Below are 25,333 nucleotides of genomic sequence, written 5' to 3'. Positions count from 1 at the left end.
AAAAAAAGAAGAATCAAGACAGAGAGAGTAAGTGAGGATCGCGTGAAAGGGACAACCTTGTAACTCTGTGTGACTGTTTACAATAAAAAAAAAAAAAAAAATATAAGGAGAGAAGAGGAAGTTGGCACGAGGAGAACACGATTTTCTGCTCTATCATTACTGTATTTACAATACACATTTAGCATAGTGGAAAGTAAGCTACGTTTTTAGCGTAATATCGACGGATATCATCGTTGTTGTATGTATGTGGAAAAACTGAGGAAACCCGTGATGTCGTTTTTTCTTTTTTCTTCTTCTTTTTTGCCTTCATTTTCTCATACAGAGTGGACTGTGCTAGCCGTGTCTTGTAACGAAAAAAAAGAAGAAGAAGTGTGTGAAAACGAGCTCGGAGAACGAGTGTGCCACGAACGAATAAAAAAAAAAAAAAAAAAGAAAAAACAAAGATAAATTTCCGATTGTTGAAACAATTACTTCTGGTGCTATTTTTTTATATGACGATGTTTCGTGGCCAGGCACTCCTTCTCCACGTTTTTTCAAACACGTCGAATGAACAACGTGCGACATGGAAACTTCGAACCGTTGCAAAGAAGGAACACGCTCTTTCTGTTGTCTTCTAAAAATCGAAAGCGAATGGTGACATTGAGGTTTTTCTATGATTGTTCACCTTTTGCTGGCCGTACGTTTTCCAATTGCGAATCGTGTCTATTATTGTTAGAAAATTTCACTGGTAGCCAAATTTAGAATTTATGATATTTTGAGAAATTTGCGCCAAGCGAATATCTTTTTTCTTTTTAATTTAGTTCTGAGACTCTTTATTGTGATTTTTGTGATATTAACGACGCACGGTAAAAATTCTGAATCTAAATGAGAGAAATTACCAAGTAATTTCATTGTTAAAATATAGTTTCTTTTCATTGTGAGAAACTGTAACGATTGTTCTTTTCTGACGAATGTAAAAATAATTAAATTACTTAAATATAATGCTCCCATTGTGAATTAGAAATTAAGAGTCTTATAGAATCATACTTCAGTATTAATATATTTTTGGGATAACTGAACATTATTGTAATTTTAGTTGAAATTAGAATTTTTATATATATTATCCAGTTTTTAAAATTTAAATAATTTAAAAATTTACTATTAAGATTCAGTGCAAATAACTAATGCGTCGTTGTGTGATTTGTTATATTTATATTTTCAATAGCGAGCTCGCGTGCGTAGCATCAATAAAAATATAATTCTACAAAATCATACGGCGTCATACGTTACAAACTCGCATCAATGAATGAGTGGTAATATAGCACTATATAAACAAAATTTAGTTGACTGATTCAGTAAAAATCAGTGTACAGATTGCTTGGAATTATTTCAAACGAATTTAAGTTATTCGAGTAGCAATACAACTTTAAACTCATTAACGAAGTTTCAGAATTTCATTATTTTTATCAAGATCAAGCATTTTTGGGAATTACTATCCTTTTCTTTTATTATTAAAATTCACAAGACAAGAATTACAAACTAAAACAAATCATTTTCAATGCTTAGATTAAATTTCTATCGTTATAATTATTAATATTAATTTTTATAAAATTCATTAAAGATTAGATTAAATTTCTATCATTATAATTATTAATATTAATTTTTATAAAATTCACTAAGGATTAGATTCAATTTCTATCATTATAATTATTAATATTAATTTTTATAAAATTTATTAAAATAAGATCTCTCCTCTATAATTAACTCTTAATTATATGTTTAGCATAAAAATTCCCTAAAGATTGTATGTTTAGTATAAAAAAGTTTAATCTTGATCTCGAACGTCGCTTATTATGCATCAATAAATGAATAAATCGGTAACAAGAGAACGATCGATTAAAACAATCTCGTAAGAACTTGAAAATGAGACACGATTCACTGTTTGAGAACGAAACCCAAGATCTAAACGACTTATTGTACGATTAATGGTATTTATTGTTTGAAAAGGGTGTCGTTCAAGAGTTTCCTTGCATTTTCTTGTCTGCTCAATATCCTCGGAATACCCGCAACGTTGGAACATGGGTGTTCATTTTCGTTTCATTTTTTGCTGAACTTCAGCAGCCATTCCATCGGAATCGTTTCATAGAAAGTCACGAGAAGAATGATGGACAATGTTTCGATTCTACGGTGACTTTCTGAGAAGCGTTATTCTGTTTCGAAGAATGTCAAATTTTTGATCGGAGATGTGCAAGTATGCGTATGTGGTGTATGCCATTGACTATTTTGACGTTTTTACGATTCACCGATTGTGTTTGTTAAAATTAATTATTATTATTATTATTATTATTATTACTATTACAATGATTATTATTATTATTATTATTATATTATGAAATGAGTGTATCACAGTTTAAATATATCTATTTTATATTAAATCAATGCCATGGGTTAATTCATTGAAAAGATTTTCCACGCAAATATTTCAGATATATAAAATTGAAGATTATAGAGGTAAAATGTGATATGTACATTTTGCAGAAAGAAAGAAATAACTTTATTACCAATTTTTTGTTGTTGTTAACATTTAGAAGATAGTCTAATTCTATAAAACATATTAATCTAAATGTTTTAACGCTAGAACTCAAAATGATCAATTTTTAATATCTTTCCATCGAAATTTTATATATTTATAATAATAATAATTTTTAGTGAAGTATATAAATAGAAGCTTATGTACATTACTACATTACAAATTTCGTCCTTGCTTCTTAGTTTAATTCCTCTGCTACAAATTTTATACTTTAGTCGTCGGTAGGAATGGATGAAAATTAATAAATAAATTTTAATAAATATTTAAATTAATAAATTAATAAACTTTTGAGAATTTCACAAATAAATTTATTTAGACTGTTTTAGTAATTTTCATTTTCCTCTGTAGTCTTCCATTCACATAATGTACACACATATTACAAAATACATTAACATTCTGCAACTGTTGAACATGTTTCAGATAAGGCCTCACGTTACAAATTTAATGATAACAATCACTGTCCGTTCGATTTTACCTCTTCGTCAACAATTAATCCTGTTATCTTTACCCCATTTACGCATCACACGAATGATCTGCTCCACTTGTGAATTCGAGGTGTTCTTCAAAAGTTGTATAATCTCAGGTAATAACTCTCTAAAAATGGCATTACAGACGAGTTATATATATGTTAACAAAATGACTAAGTAATTTTTTTCATCAGAAAAAAAGATGACTTCACATTCAAGACAAATGGGAATTATAGATATCACATCTAAAAACATAGTAAGTAAAAAGTTTCTACTCTATATTGATATCAAAAATATAATAACGTGTTTTAGAAATTATAATGAATAATCGATTCCAAAAATGTAAAAGTAGTTAAATTTATTTCAGCAGGTTATCGATTTGAGTCCATGTTAAATGTGTTAAAGAAAGATTTCTCACTTTGGTTGCTTCTCGGCTACAATGTATTGAAAAGTTCCGCAACAAGCGCCTCGTTTCCCTTCCCAATTCTCTGGACTTGGATCCATTCGTTCCAGCATATCGAACGCTTTCGCTGCGTACCAAAATTCACCAACTTTGTAACAATCGTTCGCTATTAATTGCAGCAAATTGAACGACTCTGTTGTTGTGTCCATTTTTAAATACAAGTCCCAGGCTAACTGCGGTTTCTTGTTCATTATGTCTGAATCAAAATGAAGAAACGAATAAATTCAATGATCAACTCTTTGCTTTGGAATTTTAACTTTTATGGTTTAGTTGTCCATTGTTGTAAATACAAAATTTTGAAGCTTTATATGCAATCTGTATTCAATCATTTTAATAACAAGTCACTGACTTAAAGTTTAATTGAAACTAAGTTCTGTTAAAAAAACATACAAGATCTTGATTTTTATAACTTATTGTTAGATGAAAATAATATCTATCTATTATATGTAAAAATACTTTCTTTTAAAGATAGGTAATAAGTCCAAGAAATTTTATATAAATACTAAAGGAACAACTAATATTTTTTAAATATCCAAAAGTAGATTAAATTACATTTCAGATCAAAAAATAATTTAGATAACATATTAATTGGAAATCTATTAAATTTAAATTTAAAAATAAATTATTACTCTATAAAAATAACAAAATTGTTGGAAATAAATAGATTATTAAATAAATTACAAATTTTTATGCATTTATATGAAATTTAAAAATCTTAAACGCACATAACATAAAATATCCAAAGTGTATTTAATGGGTAAAACAAATCTCTAATTAAGTTATATTTCTACGTTTACGAAAATATAAATATGCATAAAAATTCATAGTTTACTTATTATTATTAATTAAACGTCACATTACTTACAGCAATGTGCAAGAAGACTAACATAAATATAATCATTCTTGTATTTTTCATTTCTTATATTTAAAAACGCTTCTTCCGCTTCTTTGAAATAACCCGCCGCAGCTTGCGCCTGAGCGTAATTGAAATTGAAATTGTCTTCGTTGGAGAAATAGGTTTTGATTGAATTTAAATACACTAGGACTTCCTCGAATTGACGATAAAGGAAAAAGCAGGAGGCCATGCATTGTCTGCCAGGTATGGTGTCGCATTCTGACGCCGAAGAACCCACTAATTGAAAATACTGTTGCGCCGTTTTTATATTATCCCGCTAACATAAATTTTGTTAATTAGCTTATTTAAAATGAGGGCCATAATCAAACTAATAGCGATGAAAAATTGTTGATATTTTAAAGTCGTAAAAAGAAATCGTATAATACTTGGTCTCATTTTAAAGCTACTATTTTGATAGCTCTGAGTTTATCCTTTTCAAAAATATTTTTACACTATTAGTAATAGATATTTTTACACTAAATAGTAATATTTATTATATTTTATTTCTATTATATTTATTATATTTTTTATATTTATTTATTTCTATCATATTTATTATATTTTTTTATATTTATTTATTTCTATTATATTTATTATATTTTATTTCTGAACTTATCCTTTTCAAAAATATTTTTACACTATATAGTAATAGTGAAAGTAAACTTTTATCCATAAAAATTGTTAAAATTCAAACGTCTCTAAAAATAACTAGTAAATCCATTATAATCTTGAAGATTAAAATTTTCTCTTTCGATTCCATCATTTCATTGAACTTTATACATTCGCGTTAAATCATCACAAAATGTTAGAATTTTTTGAACTTTTGTCTGAAAAATAGTAACAAAATTTTTTACATCAAATACATCATCAAGTTCAAAAATTGTTTAATGTTTCTAAAGACGTTTGTATTTTTACAATTTTCAAGAACAAAGCTATTTTTATTTTCCCACCCGTTACATAATATAATTTTCTTATTGAGAAAAAACGAATTCAAAACTGTCAAAGTGTAGAGGCCTTAAGCTTTGAAATAAACTGGTTATTACATGATTTCCTTTTTCGTTGCAACAGTTTAAAATATCAACAATGTTTCGTTATTAGTCAACTCTATTTCATGCGTCAATGTCTATGTAAACATACGGAATTCGTTTCTTGTCCCATTACTGCGTTAACTATTCCTTTTAAAATGTACTCTTGCGGTACAGCTGGTTCAAGATCTTTGATTAATTCGAACGCTTCTCGCACGTCGTCTTGTTTCAAATAGTAAATTACTAGATTCAGTCTGGCTTCTGGTATAACGTCTACTAAATTCGGTAAAATTTGTAATGCACCTTCTCCGCCCTTGAACACCTAAAACAAATTAATTTCGCTTGAATTCATTCCCATTCAAAAATTTATAACATATTCAGATATTAAAGAAGAAAGAAATGATTACTTTGAATAATTAAATGTTTTATTCACAATATATTAAGTTATTACCAATGTTATTAATAATATATAATTATTTAATAATTTACTAATCATTATTAACTGTTATTATGTATAATATATTATTAAATAATTATAATTATCATTGATAATAATAAGTATACTAAACTAAATAAGTTATTACCAATATATAATTATTTAATAATTTATTAATCATTATTAACTATTATTATGTATAATATATTATTAAATAATTATAATTATCATTAATAGTATACTAAATAAACTAAAACTTTGATTATGTAGAAAAGCTTCGTTTTTATCCAAAAAGTAAAGGATGCTTCAAATTTTTGAAATAATTGACTAGTAAGCAGACTTGTAGTGTTACATACGACGGTATTATGGCGTATAAGATCATGACTGAAGCTGAAAGAATTCGACATCTTATCTATTAGCTGTTTCATTTCGTTTTGTGCAGCGTTACCATTGTACAAACGAAAATGATTGCATGCTTTTAAATTTATGGCAATCGCGCTGTCAGGATACTTTTGTAGATAAACTTGAAGAACTTCTTGAGCCACGTCGTAATAATCCAATTTGTAGTAGCACAAGGCAACATATACATTTAATGCAAAGTAATCTCTGTAAAGAAGAAAAAGAAAAGTGATTCTGAAAATTATTTATTATTCGTACTAGTAAAGCTATCCATAACATTCTATTATCTTTACTAGTAATAGATTATTTACTAGTAATAGATGTCATTTTCTTGTGCAAAACTATTTTGTATGCATTACTACACATTTGACGTATTTTTCTTTATAAAAAGCAAAATCAATAAAATATGATATTAGATTCACTCGATGTCTTTTTCTAATCATTCCGTGAAACGAGTGTTCTTGTATTTGAATTTTCATTCAATTATTCAAGTTATTTGAATTTTCAATTTCCAAATTTTTATGTCGAGATTTCCTCTCAGATCCAAATTACTATTGAAAATCAGAAAACTATATATTATATTGTATATATGTTTTTTTAAATCATTTGCAAAATGCAATTTAAAATTCGATGTAAAAGTACTGAATTAATTTCTATAGCTCGTATAAGAAATTGTGGCAATCTGTGGAAATTTCGTAATAAATCAGTGTATAATTTTTCCACGAACGAAAATAATGATGATGTGTCTCTTGTACTAAACCGAAAGATGATTTAATACAAAAAAAAAAGTGATTACTTATGTTAAAAGATTTAAAAAATATATATATAAATATGGGAATATTAAATATTAAAATATTAAAACGTATCGTAATTCTATTATCCGAAAATTCCAAAAATTAATCAAATATTTTTCCCTCCTTGGTACTGATATAGGAAACTCCATTGCATTAGTTTTCAAAATAAATCTTGGAATTATTCAGATAATGGGAGTAAAGGAGAAAAGATGGAGGAAGGAGATGGGTACCTGGAATCATTTAATTCTCTGATCAAACGCACGTCGGAACTTCTGTCACTTAGATTCTCGTTAATACTGCCCGAATCGTCGCTATCAAAATCCCTAAAGAACATCTTGATTTGGAATGTCGAAAATTCTAATTTTGTTTGTCCAAATATTAAATAAGAACGACCTGTTCTCCAATAGGATCTTCTTGTAAACATCGATGGCCTCTTGATAATGAGCTCGGAGATAATGAATAGAAGCTAAACTAAGCTGATCTTCTATCACATCCTCCAGCATGTGATGGTATTCCATTAATTTCGCCTCGTTGCCCATTTTATGGGCCAAGTGAAATAACAGTCTGTTCTTCAATTTACTATGCGGGGCATCCTCCAGAATTGTTTGAGCCTCCGGGTACATTCCAAGATAAAAATAACAGCATGCCAGATTTGTCGACGTATCAGCTGGCGTTTCGTCTTTTTTCCGCAAACTTTCGTAAATCGTAGCGGCGCGTCTGTAGTCCCCCAAATGAAAAGCACAATAACCTATCCATAGTTCAGACTTTGGTGTAGTCTCCGAGGTGTTGCTGAATTCCAAAAGTGTCAAAGCGCCCGTGTAATCACGCTTCTCTAGAAATTCTTCCAACTTTGGTATTCGTTTCTCCGACGCGGACTTTCGCACTCCTTCGGAAGAGGCTGGCTTCGCTCTTGACAGTATCTGTTACAAATTTTCGTTGAAAATGTTAAAATAATTTCAGTTTAGAAAGAAGTTTAGAGTGTAAAGTATTGAATGAGTTGGAAAATGATTTTTTTGAAACGCTGTCGAACTGTTTATATTAAAAGAAAAAGAAAATACGACGCACGATGCGATGTTTACCATTTTTAGTCACTGTTGCTAATGGATACAGAATTTCATTGATTACCGTGTGGTCGTAAAAACGAATACGGACATTATCGCTCCGTAGTTTAGACAAAAACCTTTTTTCAAAAAACAAAAAATGTTCAATACGAAACTAAAGTTCCAATATTAGAAAATTGTAGTTTTTGATTCTTTGAGTCCAATAGGTGTCAACAAGTGACAACTTTTTGAAACCTCTATTTAATACTTCTGTAATAAAGAGCTGTTTTTGAAAATGCATTTACGCGAAGAAAGAAAAAAACCTTAATCTTAAAGTATAATATTATTTTAAAACACAAATGCAAGATTAGTAAAATGTAAAATATATAAAAAAATGCTCGGCAAAATAAAAAGATTTTTGCCCCTTAATTTGCACGACGACGAATGGATTTTGAACGAGAAATATCAGTAATTGAATAAAATTCTCCGTGAATCAGAGCTGAAACAATTTGATAGAAAACAAAAATTGTCAGAACGCGACCGACTGTCGTGGAGGTTACATCGCCGGTGGTGTTTGCGTATTTCTTTTCGTAATGTTGGAAGGTGTTAAACATGTTTTATTAGTGCTTTCCGGTAAAGGTGGTGTTGGAAAATCAACGATCAGCACGCAATTGGCACTTGCGCTCAAGGAATCGGGTTTTCGAGTAAGTTTGAACAATTTTTTATAATTGTAGGTTAGATCTCTTACATATAAAAAAAATGTTGCAGGTTGGTCTGTTAGATGTTGATCTTTGCGGACCTAGTGTGCCTTATCTGTTAAATTTGGAGGATAGAGATGTTCATCAATCTTCTGATGGGTAGATAAAATTAAATAAAATATAATTGTTATTCATTGTCGTGAAAGTTGACAAATTTTTTGCAAATTTTTATAAAAGATTTTTATCTATTTTCTTCTGTCTATATTCTTCATGAAACAATTATTTATATATATTGTTGTTACTTTGTTACTTAGATGGATACCAGTGTTTGCAGATAAGGAGCAAAAACTAGCCGTCATGTCAATAGGATTTTTATTAAAAAACAAAGATAATAGTATCGTTTGGAGAGGCCCAAAGAAAACTGGAATGGTTAAACAATTTTTAACTGATGTAGTTTGGCAAAACATTGATTATTTAATTATTGACACACCACCAGGAACTTCAGATGAACATATCACAGTGATGGAAAACTTGAGGTGAGACTGAAGTTTTTTCCTTATTTAAATATTTGTCAGGTTAATTGCAAAAATATTCCATGAATTTGTAATATTGTTAATGTCATGTGCTCTTGGACTCACATGTGACTATGATTAATCATCATGTGACATTCAAATGAAATGTATTTTTTTGTTAGATAAGCATTAGTCATGAGATTGATAAGCTTACATACTTGCATTTGCATGTGAGCTAATGAGGACATCATGCAACATATGTGTAATAATGTTGTCAAAATTAATTATATTTTGTTTTTTTTAAACTTACAGAAATGTGAAGTGCGACGGTGCACTCATAGTAACTACTCCACAAGCAGTTGCAGTTGATGATGTTTTACGAGAAGTAACGTTTTGTAAGAAAACTGGAATTCATATATTTGGCATCATTGAAAATATGAGTGGCTTTGTTTGTCCATCATGTTCAGTTAGTATACGTAGACTGATTATTCAAATAATAGAAGTAAATTTTTCATACATTTCCTGAAAATTCATAACAAATATTAATTATAGGAATGTACAAATATATTTTCCGCGGGTGGAGGAATAGCTCTTTCGAAAATGGTAAATGTTCCATTTTTAGCAAAAGTGCCTATAGATCCACAAGTTGGAAAATTAGCAGAAACTGGTCAAAGTGTTTTGGTAACATTACCTGATAGTCAGGTAGCGCAGGTATTTCGGAAACTAGTCGAAGAACTTACACAGAGCAAGGAAGCATGAAAAATTTGATCTCGTTCCGGTGTTCCCAATAAAATATAGTACTTGCTCGTGATGGCAAAATTAAGTTTAATCTTCAGCACATAGCATTTTTTTTTTTTAATTATTTTGTAATAAATAGACTACGGATTTTTATGCATTTATAGGAAAGTGCAGACATGCATAAAATATGCATATGAACAAAAATATACAAATTATAGTACTTTCTACAATATTTACAAAATCTATTTTCAATCGTGTTTTTAAAAATATGAATTTACATAAAGATCCGCAGTCTAGTAATAAGACTAAATAAGATAAATTAATTTGAGAAAGAACATTTAAGTTTTGATGAAAAATATAATTTCATGACATTATAATAGTTATACAACAATGTAAAATATTCGCATTGTAACAAATAATATATAGGATCGCAAGGAATTCACTTAATTACATTTTATACAAAAGAGGTAGACATAAATACAAAGATTTTTATATGATATATAGGTTTCTTGCACATTGCGACAAATATTGATACATGTGTATACATGTAATCCTGTATTATTGATGGGAACAAGTAAACATATTTTAAAGCTTTTGTACAAAAATGTGAATAGATTAATGTACTATTGTATAATGTATATACATACATCGAAATCTATAAATTTGTGCATCGTTCTATTACAACTCTTTTTTTTTTAAACTCAATGTTATTCAATTATCTACAATCTTCAATTGTAGTACACATGTTTGAAAATAAAAAAATATATTTTCCTTCTATTTTCATATTTATTTATGAAGAAATAATTGAAAAATTAATGGTCCGAAATTCGTTTTAGGTAAGCTGTCCAAAGCTTTTCTTTATATTCTAATGTAGCAGCTAATTTATCTTCTGCTTCGATAATACCTCTACCAACTACAGCTAAGTCAGCTCCAGAATTTAGCACAAATTCTGGAGTATTGTACTGTTGCCCTGTATTGTCGGAACCTTGGGATAATTTTACGCCAGGTGTCAACTGAACAAGCCCCAAATTCGAAAAAATGTTCGATTGACAAACAATTCCAGCTATCATATCCGAACTTTGTGCAATAGTCACTGCACCCGACACGTATTCACCAATAGTTAATGCTCCTTTGGAAGACATTTCCGCCAAGATAAATAAACCACGGGGCTCGCTTATTTTTTGTAAACCATTCTTCAAGCCATCTATAATACTTTGACCCGCGATAGCATGCACTGTAACGATATCTGCCCACTCTGCTATTTTATATATGCCTTTTTCATATTGTAAGGATACCGTATTTCCGATATCAGCAAATTTTCTATCTTCCATTATTAAAAAATTATGCTTCTTGGCTAATTCTTTTAAACGTTTGATGAAATCGTTGCTAAAATCTTCTACTATGTCTACATGTGTTTTGAACAACACTATGTGTGGTCCTGTTAAGTCCGCCAGCTCTATCACAGCATCAGCTTTAGTCAAATCTGCCGCTAAACATATAGTGGACTGCTTTGATTCCATTAGATCAAACAATTTAGAAGCAATTGCGTTTTTAGCTTTGGAAGCACGAAAATGAAATGGAACCTTCAATCGCTTGTCTGAAATTTTTTAAAACAATTAATTCTTTGAACTGAATTATTTAATATTTAAAAATATAATAAATATCCTTTTACCTTGAAGAGGAATAATTGGTGCTTGAAATTTTAATAAATAATCAGTCACATCTTTAACAATTTTGGGAGTAATTTTATTGGTTTCTAAAAGATATGCTAATAGTCTAGTAGTTGTATAGAGACTTTTCACCCTAATTCCATGATTCTCTATATTCTGCTTGCCATTTTGTTCTCTATCAATTACTATAAATGCTTCTATCACCTTTAAACCTTCCTTCCTTAGGATATGTGCCGTTTCTAAAATACTGCTACCACTTGTGACTACATCCTCAATAATCACACAATTGTCTCCTTGCTTAAAATTTCCTTCTATAATTTTCTTTGTACCATACGCTTTTGCCTCCTTTCTTTTAATTAACATAGGAACATTGGAGTCTACGGAAATTAAAGTAGCTAGAGGTAGAGCTGTATAAGGAACACCACAAATCTGTGCTACATCTGGGCATTCTTCTGCAAATGTCCATAACATTTTAGCCAAACGAGCCTGTACATATAAATGCAAATATTTGTGAAATAAATATATAAATTATTACATTAACCCGGGATTATCCACCGGGGGGTCTAATGCAGGTACTAGACCCCCCGATGGGTAATCCCGGGTTAAGAGGTATATGAATATCAACAAATGATTATAATTATTGGTATAATGAAACTTACCATTATTTTTGGATGAGAAACTAATACCCTTAAGTCGAAGTATATTGGAGTTTTTAGACCAACTTTGGTTACGAATTCTCCAAATTTAAACGCGTCTATTTCAAAAAGTGATACAGCCAATTCTTTCAATTCAGCATCCATGGCTTCTAAATTTTTGTTCATGATTTTTATTGTTTATTTAACTACACAATGATACGAGATTGTTGTTTAGTAATTTAGGTTAATCGTACTATACAACGCTTTCTTGATGTAACTATGCACAAGTATCTGTAAATAAAAGTAGACAAAATAGAAACTGCTTTTCAATGGTTTAATTAAAAGTTTAAAAAGAACATAAATAAGGATGACTGATGATAAGCTATAATCACATCGGAAATTGAAATCTGAACAGCGCGATTATACTGCATGGCATTAAAAAGGTTACTCGTAGAGCGCTATAAAATTTCTTATACTTACTTTATTTCCAAAATACTTTCAATTTTGTACAATATAAACTACGAAATAATAATGTTCAAAATAATATACTGTGTTTCACTTTTTGATATACATATCTATGAATCAATAAACACTATTTGCATTTGGATCCATTCGTACACGCTTCTTATCAACCATTTGGTCTCTATAGTCAATCATGTAAGCGTAATTTTGCCTGTTGCGTTAACTATGTAGTGTACAAATCAGTCGACTTCATGTGTGTTTCAATTGGTTAGCACAAAGCTGTGTCGATTTTCGCGTATTTTCCAATTTATTGTCAAATAAATTGTATATAAATCGCTAGATCTGCTTTTTTAGTCGGCAAAAAAAAAAAAAAAGAAGAAAATAGAAATTAGTGAATTTAAAATTTTTAAATCAAATCGAAAGATTAAACTTTAATAAAAATGATAAAGTTGCTGCTTATATATGTATATTAATAAGTAAATTTAAAAAAGTAAATCCTGAAACAAATAAGGATACATTTATGAAGAAAATGAATTCTTTGAATATGAACGTTCATATGGATATGGTTTCGAAAAGAGTATAAAAAAATAAAATAAGGGCGTCAAAGATATTTATAAATTAAATTGATGATATTATGATTCACTTCTTTTTCTGACTGATTAAGAAATCAAGAAACACTTAGACAGGACCGTACCTCCTGTGATTAATAAATTTTAATTCTTCCAGAGTAGATTGGAATAATTATATTTCAATTACCTTCGATTAAATAAGAAACATTCGAAAGTAATATAAAAATATTCCAATAATAAAATTCGAATACAAAAATTATACACGAATAAGAACTCAAACACATATTAATAATATCCTCTTTATTTTTGTTATTCAATATTGCTGTTATAAGTGAAAACACGGTTCTTGTCGAGCCAATTGAATACCGTAAAAATGCATTATCGTATGTGTGATAATATTCAAAATTGAATATTTTTCACACGTTTCCCCTGTTTTTTATTTGTTACCCCAACCCCAAAGACCTTTAACGAATCCTGTAAGACCAGCTTGACCGCCTTTCTTAGCCTGATCGCCAAGTTTCTCATTTAAATCAGGGAATTCTACCATATTAAAAGCTAAATCGAAAAAGAGTGGTTTACAAGGAATAGATTGCATGGATGGTGGCAATTTGTAAACATTAGGTTGCTTTGTAAGAAGTGCACTGTCCTCTCTGTACTCGTGTAAACGTTCATACAGAGGCTTCTTCGTTCTTGTGTATTTATTAATACCAGGTTCTTCTTCTTGTCCATCTTCTAAAACGCTGTGTGCATGTGCTGCATACTTGGCACCTTCTATAGAGATTTCCAGCTTCTCAAGAGCTTTGCTTAACGATTCTGGAAGCACTTCACCATATTCTAATGCATCTTTTGCATGTTTCGCAGATCTTTGATACAAAGCCATAGCTTCTCTCCATCTATGAAGATTTGCCAGTGATTGTGCCATATAATAACATCTGAAGGCCCTGTAACCCTTTGTTTTTGCTTCCTGTTCACGTACAAATTCTTCATCATCCTGTAGTTGTGATATTTCAACAAGATTGTGAAGCGCTGCCTCGTATAATCTTACAATGTCTTGTGGTTTTGTTTTCGCAGAGTCTTCCGCTGCTTTTATTAATGCTAAGTTCCTTTCCAATGTACGAGATAATCTGATATACTGTAAATATGTGATTAAATGCTGTGAAGGAGACAATTTATCATTGTCCTTGTTTTTTAGCTCATTCTTAAACAAGTCTCTTATGGTCGAAATCGCATCTTTACAATCTATCAAATGCGCTTCTAACAAATCAATCTTAGCTTGATTCGTAGCTGCTTTCTCTAATGTTTGATTTAGTCTAGAATCAGCAATTAGGAGACCAGCTGCTCTTGGTGGAACTACACCACAAGACTGGCCACGCCAAGTTACTTCTTCAGTATTTGTTTGTTTTTCTCGAGTTTGAGCTATCAACGAATCTAAATTGGCTAGTAACTCGCCACTTAGTTGTCCTCTCATTTGCATTAAATCATCTATGGCAGTGGTATCTCCTATGTTGTAGGCACAGTATCTAAGGCTTGGAGCAAGCTCCTCGACGCGAGCGTTGTACAATATTTGCTCAGATTCTGGTAGTGCAGAAGCCAACTTTCCATATACCACTTGAGCCTTCTTCAAATTCTCCATTGCTTTTTTCCACAGTTGTAATTCAAAATGTAAGGATCCATGTATCCATGCTACATATGCTTGAGCTTCTAACTTTGTTCTTGCATCGCAGTTAGCATTCTGAAATATATATTTATTATTGAAAAACTAATAATTCTTAACAATGGAAGAATTAAGCTTACCTCTATCAATTCTTGTAATTGTAAGGAATATGTAGCAGCTTTCCTTAGTCTTGATATCAAATGAAACTTCTTTCTTGGTTCTGTGTTAGATTCTTGACGTAATTGCATAGCATAACTCCAAGCACGTTCTGCCATTATTAGAGGAACTTGTAAAAATTTGTCATCTGTAACCATCAAGGTGGTTATATCTCTTCTTTTAAAGTGACGCTTGTCTCCTTGTGGAACTTTTAGAACCTTCCTAAGACGTCTTAGTCTTCTTGAGCAATATCCACGGTATCGTTGGTAATCACCATGCCTCAACCCATGCTGCTGTTGTGCCTCTTTTATTATTTTTAAAACTATTCAATTATTAAGTGATAATATACGATTCATAGAAATATAAATATAATGAAATATAGTTCATGAAAATACAATCATATGAAAATATGAGGATAAAGAATATAAATTAATTATCTGTTCCTTGTATGGGCGTCAATTTGATATACTTGTTTTTAAAATGTGTAAGATTGCAACATAAAACTTAATAATATCTATACCTGAAAGTACTTAATATCCCTATACTTAATACCTGAGACTACTTATTAAAAGACAAATGAGGGTTAATAAATGTCAAATCATGTTTCATTAATGTGAGTATAATCAAACATATAATGTAATAAACATAAATATCAATAAAGAAAAAAAAATATTTATGATGACTCTTTATTCGTAAATTCATAGAAATTATTATTTCAATTTTTGATACGTGAAATTATAAGACCACGAATGTCAAATATAGGTTAAGAAATAGAACATATGGCATTGACAGAACTATTTTTATAAGTGAAAAGTTTTTTGGGAAGGATACTTTCCAACGAGTACGTCGTCTGTTCCACTGGTATTGTGTCATCATTTACTTGATTTTCCTTCAAGGATTCACTAATTTTCTCTTCAACGACCATCGTACTGCAACCACGTATCCAATTTTCACCAAGTTTTTTCAACCACGGATTCAACAATCACAAAATGACTATAGCCATCTGGTACAATTCACATTTCATCAAATAAAATACGGCGGCATTTTTGAATTTATAGTAACGATAACAAAATTTAATTAACAAATTCGAAATAATTTTAATAAATATATTCGAGTACGATAGAAAATACTTTTTTCAAATAATATTTTTGAATATTTGTTAATATTTCAAATAATTTTTCTATACAATATTAAAGCGAGAGAACAAATCATAAATAACAATTTATTTTTCTCTATTTTGTACTTCATACATAAATTTCAATATTGAAATTTATATTAGACTTTTACTATTAAACATAATTCTAATTCTTCAGGTTGTTTAAATTGATTAATATAAAAAGAAAGTTCTGTATAACTACATCCAATTCCAAAAAATTAAGATAAAATCTTTCGCTTTTCAAATTTAATTAAATTAATTACAATCAGTAGTTAATTATAATCTAATGATAAATATTTTTGTACGCATAATGTTACCGATTAATTTTTTAAGAACCTCTGAGTCAATAGTCAAACAGTCAACTGACATTAATAGGAAAGCGAATAATATGGAATTATCAATGAAATTCTCATTTTTTATTGTGATCTTTGTTGTACATAATGGCCTTATCTGGTGTCAAGTTCCTACAATGAATGCAAAACAAATAAAAGATCGAGACATATATCAGCACAAACCAGTGGATGTGGCTTAGCGATGAATCGATGGCAATCACAAAGTTAAGCGTACATTGTAGATTGTGGGCAGCCAGCGCAAGCAAGTCATTTGAAGATCCGTATAAAACTGATAATATGGATAATTATAATTATGAATTTATAATGAATAATCTTTAAAGATTAGAATTTTAATCTGTGTGGATATTGGCTGCTCCTCAGTCCAAACATCGCTGATAAGTAGGTGAATAACATTTTTTTCTCCTTGTTTCTCTTGATAGCGGCAATTACAAATTTATCTACTACTTTTTGATCAGCTTTCCTCTGATCATTTGGTTTGTATTCGTCCTTCTTTTTGCTGAAGATATCGCCTTCTTCCTTCTTCGCGCGTTTCTCGCGTTTCCTCTTGAAATAATCATCGTTGATGTGAGCTGGAATCTTCAGACCAGAAATATTAATACGCGTGGAAGTGGCGATCACATAATTTTGACTCACTCTACGAAGTGGACAAGCGTTGATCAAGAAAGGACCTATTTTAAAACATAATCGTATAAATATCATTTTAGTTTCATTAAATATCTCAAAATACTTCAGTTTATTACAATAAATTCAAATAAATCTTACCTGTAACTAAGAGTAAACCACTCTTAAGTTGCTTCAAGAAAACAACACGTTTTCCTTTATGAATACCAGCAAGTAGGATACAAATAGTTCCTGGTTTCAACGAAGGTCTCAAATAACGGTGATGGTCACGGAAACACTTCTTAGCGTGGTGTACTGTTACCGGGTCTTCGGTAGGATAGTTTGCACGCCGTTTCTTTAATAATACGATTCGTTTCTCTCCATTTTTATCACCACTAATCTTCTTTTCAATCGTGATTGGTTTTTTAGGCTTAACCTATATACATTACATGAACAAAATATTAATATAGGCAAAAATGAATGATTTACTTAATGGTGTTTAACGTACAGTTTTTGGAGTTTTCTTGTCAATGAATTTGTAGATAGCTTTTTTGTGAAACATGCGGGTACGACTAAATCTGTACACACCATTTCCTAAATTGTAATTCCTAGGTCTAATTCGTCCACCCTTTCTACCTTTTTTTGTTTCTGCAGGAGTATTTTTGTTCTCCTGAACTTTTGTTTCTTTCACTTCTATATCGGCCATCTAGAATATAAATGTGAGTTAATTTTAATGTAACTATTACACAAACATTGTAACACATTTATTATTCATTTCAATATTTGTTCTAAATAAATTAATGCTAGCATAGTTAAGAAAAGTAAATTACAAAAATAACAGAAATAGTATCTTATTTTTGTTTTCGTAACTTTTAATTAAACAAATGCAACATGTTCTGTAAAGGTTATGTCACGTTTTCACAAGCTAAATTTTAATACTTAAAACTTAATACTTAAACAAACAGTAATAAATCATTGGATTAAATTTTTTTACAAGATATTGTGATTTTAAAGTTAAGAAAATGTACGTTAATTTTTCTAAGATCAATAAAATATCAAATTTTAACCTCTCCAAACTTAAATTTCGAAACTTTAAGAATATTACAATATTAACAGAGAATATAGTGTTCTTTTTAAAAAAGGATATTTAAAATGTATAAAATTTGATAAAATGTATAATTTTCTTTTATCGCAATAAAAGATTACATCGATTTCACCTTAATCCTGTAGTTAGAAAAACTCCCAGATGTAGTCTTATGTTCCACTTATTGGTTATGTCCAAAATCGATATATGTGACTATCGACATTCGAGTATTGATTTTATGTAATAATCGTTATTAATTTAAATACTAATAGTGAAGAAGAAACATATGATTAAGATAATTTTTTATTATTCTTACAGTTGCAATAATTGATATTTAATTATATTACTATTTTAACCAATAAAAATTATTTCCATAATAAAAAAATAGCAAGAAAGAAATATGCTATATATATATATATATATATATATATATATATATATATATATATATATATATATATATATATATATATATATATATCTCGAAATTAAATAATTAAATTATGCAATTATTAATCATAAAATTTTATTTATTAAAAATAAAATTAGGTACGAACCAAATGAATACAAATAAGTATCTCATTCAAACGAGAGTATGTATGGACATACGGAACATTAAGCCAGGATAGGAAACATTTCCCCATTCGTTAGATTTATTTGAAAAATGTGCTTTTTTGGCAACAAGTAATCGAATTTGTTCTATAAATTTGCTAATTTGTTTTGAAAATCGCTCGGTCTATTTTTATAAATTTTTGAAGAGAGAGAAAGAGAGAGAGAGAGTGAGCCATTCCATGGCGTCACCAGAATTTTAGTTACTAGATTCAAAAATAAATCACTAAATAATTTAATAATTTTTCATATAAAATTTTTCTAAAATATACAGAGTATAATAAGTAATTAATTTCTTCTTTCAGATATAAAATTTGTATTTAATATTTAATACGATTGCGTAATTATAACAACTAATATTGCAATCATAGTTACTTTTTTTCTCTAGTTTGTTATTAAGTTATTTCAAAAGGAATAACTAACATGTAAAGATATAATTTTAATTTAAAATAAAGATAAATTTCAAGGTATGACGATGAAGAAATACGATTTATTAAAATAAATTTCTCTGTATCTTAATTTATATTAGATAATTGAAATGATAAACAATATATGTGTTTAAAATCTAAGTAATATAACATACATGTTTCAGTTTTTAAAATCATAAAAGAAAATGAACATGGAAAAAATAAAGCCTCTTTGTAATAGATTCTATCTTGTCCTACTACACATATCAAGATTTAGTGTCCACCATAAACGAGATACATATATGTATAAACCTAATATATAATGTATTTTTTATCTCACGTTTTCGGAGTTTTATTGTTAGAACCCCTTTACCATTTTCGTGTTACATCCTATCGATTTAGTCAGATTTTGCATCACCATAGACTAGATATCCTATGCTTTTTCATTTTGGGGATCAAGTAGTATAGGCCAACGTATGGTCGATTAATTAGTATAGATTAACGTATGGGCAGACAATTAGTATAGGTCAATGTATGGTCAGGCATTATAGTGTATTAAGCAAGTAATAGAAGTCAACGTCTGACTTGACATAAACAAGTAGCACAAGTCAATGTATGGTTAGACATAAATAAGTGGATTTGCCACATATTTCTCGTTTTCATCGAATTAACGATAGCTGCTTGTTCTTATCGTTATATGTAATACTTCATAAAATGAAAGGATCTTCGAAACAGATACATTCTCGAAGTTAAAATTTTATATCTTTATATCTTTTCACATCTCTCACAATAGTTTTCATTTCACCAGGAATTGTAGTCCAAAATAATTTTAAGAAACAATTAAAAATTAAGTTAATTAAGCATTACTTTTAAAAACAATGAAGTATAAATGGTTATATATTTAAAATACGTTTAAATATAATTAAATATGTCTAAACATATTTAATATTTTGATGTATTAAAATAAAATCAACTTAATTGTTCTACAAATTTTTTTCACGAAATTATAACAGTTTAAAATATTGACAATTTTTTATTTAGTATATGAATGTTTTCATTCTTTTTTTTAGAATGTCTCATGAATTTTGTGTATTTGATTTAGACCAGAATCTTTTTATTTTTTATTCCAAATTATCATTTTGCGTGAAATGCACGATTACAGCGCTCCCACGGTGAAATAGGCAATACAGTTTCTACGATTCTCGAACGTAATCGATATTTCTCGATTTTTAAGCGGGAGAGCACCTTTAATGGCGGAAGGAAACACGTCTCGTCTGTAAAGAACAAAGTATTGTCTAGAAGAATAATACAGAAAAAAGTATCATTTAAAAGTTCTCAGGTCATCTAACAAAAATTTAAATCAATTGTTGTTAGATTTGCGTTAGTATTGTGAATTTTTAAAACATACACTTTTAGCTTCAGCTCAAGGTAAGATTTAACCAAATAATTGTTACATATAATTTTCAACAATTAAACAAATAATAGCATATAAACATTTAAATAGAACATACTATGCTAACAGTTATTTATAATTTTATACCAAAATTTAATTTCAATTCTAACCATAATAAATATTGTAACCTTGTAATATTTTGTACTTTTTTATGATATGTATACATAATATGCTCATATTGCATAATTCTTAACAATTTTAATACTATATTCAACAATAATTTAATAAAGATATACGTATTTAATAGCTAAAATAATATATCTATTAATCTCAGTTTAAAGTATTGACAATTTTTCATCAGGTGTGTGAATATTTTCATTTTTTTTAAACAATTTCTCATGAATTTTGTGTATTTGATTTAGACCAGAATTTTCTATTTTTTATTCCCAGTTAACATTTCGTGCAAAATGAGCGATTGCAGCGCCCTAGCGGTGAAATACGCAATATACTTCCTCCGATTCTCGAATATATCGATATTTCTCACGATTGATCTTTAAGCGGGAGAGCATCTTTAATGGCGGAAGGAAGCTCGCTTCGTTTGTAAAGAACAAAGTGTTATCCAGAAGAATTATGCAGAAAGAAATATCGCCCAAAAGTTCTCAGGTAAAAGTACAAATCAATAGTTGTTAGATTTGTGTTTGTATTGTGAATTTTTAAAATAAAACGTGCATTTTTGTTTCAAATCAAGGTAAGATTTAACCTAATAATGGTTACATATAATTTTCAATAATTAGAGAAATAATGGCATATAAACATTTAAACAGAATATATCACGCTAAAAGTTATTTATAATTTTATACCAAAATTTACTTTCAATTCTAACAGTACAAATATTGTGATCTTGTAATATGACTATATACATATGTATATAACTTTTACTTCTATTATGTAACATTTTCTATTTATTCGTTGATTCTTTAACTTTACACTGCGTAATTCTTACAACAATTCTAATAATTATGTTAACAATAACTTATAAAAAATGATTTAATAGTTAAAATGATAGTTTTGCTGCGTAATGTAATGAAATTGTTCAATTTTCAAATAAAGTAAAACGTGAAAGGTCTTGAAGCTCGAAATTCGAAGTAAAAAACAACAACACGAACACAATATTTATGTTCGTCTTATTTATTGTACCTGTTCGAATAGGATCATCTCATCCCCTACTACTTTTTCAATTGTAGGACGACACGTCGCAGGGAGTCATTCGGCCGTGGAATTTCATGACAACAACACGTATTACATTGCATTAGGTTCGTAACTTTTTCTGATCTATCGGTGGCGTCCTTTCGATAGCGTTGCTTCTTCAATACTCATTTACTTTCATTTATACTTCATTCGTAGTATCGTTTAATTAATACGCGTATTTAACAATTAATTGAGTATTACGACAACGAAATCGTGTAATGCTTTGAAACTTTTTGCACCAATTTTTCTTCATTCGTCAATTTCAGTCTTACGGTTACCGATAGCTTGTCTCGTATGCTTTTTAAACAGAATTTAAAGTTGATTATTGTTTCACTGTTGAATATTTGCTTTCATTTGACATATTTATTCTAACTTTTGGTTTCTTTTTGTGCAGGTTGCAAAGATAGCATAGACTGCCAGACGCTACGATTATTAATGAACAGTCTGATAAATTTTCAGAAAATTGGTAATATTTTATTACATTCTAGGTAACATTTGCTATATAATTTGTATATATTTGAAATTTAATTCACAATACCTAATTTCGTAATTATATGGGATACAAGAATGAAAATGGAAAAGATTAAATCAATTAATATTTTATTTCGAATATGAAGATCGTAGTAGTTTAATGGTATATACTTTCAAATGGATATATATTCTTGTATTAGATTATTAAATTCAATGTTTTTGTACTTTACTATACTATACTTTGCTACAATATGCTTACTTTTTCCAAACACTACATATTTAATTATTCTTTGTAATTATTCCAGAAAAATAGCAATGTTTTCTAAATGAACGTACTCCTTGCCCTTCCTCTACTAATCAGCTTTATTTTCAGAAAATTTTTGTGACTGCGCGCAATGCAATTAGTAGACTCAGTGTTTGTTGTGTAATATTTTAATACTTGTCTGAGCGAAATGGCTCTTATTAATTTATTTAAATTTAATTCGCAAAGTTAGAGCCAGTGAGTTCGCCGATTGTTACTTAAACGCACGCGTTGATAGTCTTTTATTTTTTTTTTCTCATGTTTTTTCATGGTCAATACTTGTTTTCGGTATTAGAGTCAGTGCTCAAGAGGATAAGGCCTCTCCAGGAGATCAAGATCGTAAATAATTTCATATATTGTTCTTCAATTTATTCAATTTTTCAAATTTAACAACAAAGTATAATGTTTGTTGTTTTGATACAGACGCTTCACATCAGCAACAATTTTTTGGTAAATTCCAACGATGACTCTAAAGCCAAGAATGTAAGAATCTTTCATTATCACCAACTTAAGATTTTGCTTTGCTTTTAAACATAAATTCTAATGTTTAATGTTTTGTTACAGATTTTCTACACTCTCCACTTCCCCTAATTTTCTAAGGATCTTATGAAAGCTAAAAATGTAAGTACTTTAGCTTGTTGTACTTGAATTCTATTCTCTATAGTTTTTATTGAAGTCAAATGTAAAATTATAATTATAAAATAAAAACATTTGAAACTATTACCCCCAATTTTTCATCATTATAAAAATTTAAATTTTCACAAATAACTGTGTCTTTAGAAACAAAATGCTTTATGTTTTTCAGGAAATATTTCACGGCGTTCACTTCTGTTGTGGAATTCTCAGTGATATCTACTTGAAGAGGATCTTCACGATAACTTTTCCTGCTCCAGTGCAGCATCGATGATAACATTCTTCACATCTGTCCTGTGAGTCGCATGCATTTATGTTCCTCTGGTCACTCAATCATGTCGTAGGACGAAAGGTCCGAATCGACACGGGTGGCTGGTTGTATACGTAGAATTTTTGATGAGCATAGTGACCGCGGGTATATTTTATACCCGTGAGTAGTAACATTTTTTTAAAGTTTTTATGTATTAGATTAGGATAGGGCTTCCTGCACATCGCGATTTCAACAAATAGTTTAAATATATATTTTTTATGTAGTTTAAATATAGTTATAATAATTACTTGTAGAATCAAAATATCTTCAATATAAATGTTTGTAAAAGTAAAATATCCATATGAATATCTGTTTGAATAGATAAATAATATCTATTATCTTCATAGTAGAGAAGACGGATACCCTCCGACTTCGTTGCTATGAAAGATGCAGTTATTACTTATTGATATCTGTAATATATTTTGTTATAGTAATTAATAATAATATAGTAATTATTATAATAATTTCAAATTTAATTTTCTTTTTTATAATAGTATTATTTGATTGAATTGATTAAGTTTTATAATTATGAACTTTAGCAGAACTTGAAATATAACAGGTCAGATTTTTTTCCGTAAAAAGATGTATAAAATTTTATGTGCAAGAAGATGCTTCGCGATAGGCAGACTTTTGAATCAAAGCGACACTAAGTTTGAACACTACTTTCTCATTTTCGGAAATGCGCTTTGATGATGAAGTCGCCTGAGATTATTTCTATTGATATTTAATTCGATGTCAGTTGTTTGACTTTAATTGTTAGAGTGTTCATAATATCTTTTTTAACAAATTCAAGTCTTGTTCATTATCTTTATTTTCTTGCATTTTCAATAATTTCTGGAAGAGTAGAGTCATTACTGATTGAAATAAAATAATGCAATAGTCCGTTAGATACAAATTACATGAGCTAATTATTTTTTTAGTTCAGGATTTTCAGGTTTAACCCCTTCCGTGTTCATTGTCAGGATCTCACTCATGTGCCCAGGTGCTACTTGGGTGGGTGAAAGACACTGGGTACGATGACCATAGTCTGTAATTTTATAAAAAGTTTCTCAGCAACTGACAATGTGTTAGCGTATCGTGCACGACGTATTTTCCGCATGTGTGTGTTTGGTTAGGATGTGGAATTGCGTCGTTTTTATTGTTCCATTCATAACAAGTTAAAATATTTAAAATATTTACGCACTAATTTAAAGAATTATAAATTTATTATCATAATACGTAATAAATACACTATAATTATATTATTATTATTATAACTATATTATTAATTATAATAATGATGCTACGTCAATTTGCACATGTAATTTCTATAAAAATTATGAGTATATCTTTTCTCAGTTATTAATATTTCATATACAGCTGTAAATATAAACGTGTTAATCGCGTTTTACGCAATGTTCGCTAGCCATTGTCAGTCGATTTCAGGAAAATGGTACGTAAATTAGAGTATGAATGTTGTGTGCTAAACTCGGGTGTCGGAGGTGTCCCGGGACGTCCTCTCTAGTTTAGGCTGCGCCCGGGTAGTATGTGTGAGAACCGTGGAGTGAGTGTGTTGGTGTGTCTGTTCTTTTGTCATCTTTTAAATA

General features: G+C 29.2%; 5 protein-coding genes across 7 annotated transcripts in view; 1 reads left to right on the top strand and 4 right to left on the bottom strand.

Moving 5' to 3' along the window:
* Positions 1 to 2,860: 2,860 nt before the first annotated feature.
* On the bottom strand, positions 2,861 to 8,220 carry LOC122532257 (intraflagellar transport protein 56). Its single transcript, XM_043660868.1, has 7 exons — positions 8,128 to 8,220; positions 7,442 to 7,968; positions 6,212 to 6,461; positions 5,532 to 5,741; positions 4,365 to 4,671; positions 3,455 to 3,695; positions 2,861 to 3,163 (listed from the first exon to the last, which is right to left on the bottom strand). Exons 1-7 carry the CDS (start codon positions 8,128 to 8,130, stop codon positions 3,052 to 3,054), a joined length of 1,650 nt encoding a protein of 549 aa, XP_043516803.1. The 5' UTR covers positions 8,131 to 8,220; the 3' UTR covers positions 2,861 to 3,051.
* A 282-nt stretch (positions 8,221 to 8,502) lies between these two features.
* Positions 8,503 to 10,813, top strand: LOC122532260 (cytosolic Fe-S cluster assembly factor NUBP2 homolog). The gene is made up of 5 exons (XM_043660873.1): positions 8,503 to 8,792; positions 8,857 to 8,945; positions 9,101 to 9,322; positions 9,611 to 9,764; positions 9,851 to 10,813. Exons 1-5 carry the CDS (start codon positions 8,682 to 8,684, stop codon positions 10,055 to 10,057), a joined length of 783 nt encoding a protein of 260 aa, XP_043516808.1. The 5' UTR covers positions 8,503 to 8,681; the 3' UTR covers positions 10,058 to 10,813.
* A 22-nt stretch (positions 10,814 to 10,835) lies between these two features.
* LOC122532258 (uridine 5'-monophosphate synthase) lies at positions 10,836 to 13,011 on the bottom strand. Its single transcript, XM_043660869.1, has 4 exons — positions 12,822 to 13,011; positions 12,366 to 12,632; positions 11,709 to 12,192; positions 10,836 to 11,633 (listed from the first exon to the last, which is right to left on the bottom strand). Exons 2-4 carry the CDS (start codon positions 12,525 to 12,527, stop codon positions 10,849 to 10,851), a joined length of 1,431 nt encoding a protein of 476 aa, XP_043516804.1. The 5' UTR covers positions 12,528 to 12,632; positions 12,822 to 13,011; the 3' UTR covers positions 10,836 to 10,848.
* A 644-nt stretch (positions 13,012 to 13,655) lies between these two features.
* LOC122532256 (signal recognition particle subunit SRP68) lies at positions 13,656 to 16,190 on the bottom strand. Its single transcript, XM_043660867.1, has 3 exons — positions 16,014 to 16,190; positions 15,167 to 15,504; positions 13,656 to 15,104 (listed from the first exon to the last, which is right to left on the bottom strand). Exons 1-3 carry the CDS (start codon positions 16,105 to 16,107, stop codon positions 13,809 to 13,811), a joined length of 1,728 nt encoding a protein of 575 aa, XP_043516802.1. The 5' UTR covers positions 16,108 to 16,190; the 3' UTR covers positions 13,656 to 13,808.
* Positions 16,191 to 16,732: 542 nt separating this feature from the next.
* The window catches only part of LOC122532259 (60S ribosomal protein L6-like), a 17,135-nt gene continuing 8,534 nt past the window's right edge, over positions 16,733 to 25,333 (bottom strand). Inside the window, exons 1-4 of one of the 3 annotated variants that reach the window (XM_043660870.1) lie at positions 18,509 to 18,615; positions 17,800 to 17,997; positions 17,454 to 17,727; positions 16,733 to 17,359 (exon numbers count right to left, since the gene is read on the bottom strand). In XM_043660870.1, coding sequence (XP_043516805.1) covers positions 17,013 to 17,359; positions 17,454 to 17,727; positions 17,800 to 17,997 — 819 coding nt within the window. In that variant the 5' untranslated portion in view covers positions 18,509 to 18,615 and the 3' untranslated portion in view covers positions 16,733 to 17,012. Of the gene's footprint in view, positions 17,360 to 17,453; positions 17,728 to 17,799; positions 17,998 to 18,497; positions 18,616 to 25,333 lie in introns of those variants that run through there. The other 2 variants (XM_043660871.1, XM_043660872.1) reach the window with 2 other exon arrangements.

Source organism: Frieseomelitta varia, unplaced genomic scaffold, assembly GCF_011392965.1.
Source record: "Frieseomelitta varia isolate USP_RPSP 00005682 unplaced genomic scaffold, Fvar_1.2 scaffold_444, whole genome shotgun sequence".
In the NCBI taxonomy this organism is placed as follows: Eukaryota; Metazoa; Arthropoda; class Insecta; order Hymenoptera; family Apidae; genus Frieseomelitta; species Frieseomelitta varia.
The sequence above is the reverse complement of the archived record's forward strand: the minus strand, read 5'-3'. Positions and strand labels throughout refer to the sequence as shown.

Bases quoted from the DNA above. Each gene is read 5' to 3' on its own strand.
- LOC122532257 (XM_043660868.1), bottom strand. The intron at 6,462-7,441 runs GTCGTTCTTATT...TCTTCTTTACAG, and splicing joins AAGATCCTATTGGAGAACAG to AGATTACTTTGCATTAAATG. The intron at 3,696-4,364 runs GTAAGTAATGTG...ATTTTGATTCAG, and splicing joins TAGTCTTCTTGCACATTGCT to ACATAATGAACAAGAAACCG.
- LOC122532260 (XM_043660873.1), top strand. From the start codon at position 8,682: ATGTTGGAAGGTGTTAAACATGTTTTATTAGTGCTTTCCGGTAAAGGT. The intron at 9,323-9,610 runs GTGAGACTGAAG...TTAAACTTACAG, and splicing joins ACAGTGATGGAAAACTTGAG to AAATGTGAAGTGCGACGGTG. The intron at 9,765-9,850 runs GTTAGTATACGT...TATTAATTATAG, and splicing joins TTGTTTGTCCATCATGTTCA to GAATGTACAAATATATTTTC.
- LOC122532258 (XM_043660869.1), bottom strand. From the start codon at position 12,527: ATGAACAAAAATTTAGAAGCCATGGATGCTGAATTGAAAGAATTGGCT. The intron at 12,193-12,365 runs GTAAGTTTCATT...TTATATGTACAG, and splicing joins TTTCTCATCCAAAAATAATG to GCTCGTTTGGCTAAAATGTT. The intron at 11,634-11,708 runs GTAAAAGGATAT...AAAAAATTTCAG, and splicing joins ACCAATTATTCCTCTTCAAG to ACAAGCGATTGAAGGTTCCA.
- LOC122532256 (XM_043660867.1), bottom strand. From the start codon at position 16,107: ATGGTCGTTGAAGAGAAAATTAGTGAATCCTTGAAGGAAAATCAAGTA. The intron at 15,505-16,013 runs GTATCCTTCCCA...ATAATTGAATAG, and splicing joins GACGACGTACTCGTTGGAAA to TTTTAAAAATAATAAAAGAG. The intron at 15,105-15,166 runs GTAAGCTTAATT...TATATATTTCAG, and splicing joins AATTACAAGAATTGATAGAG to AATGCTAACTGCGATGCAAG.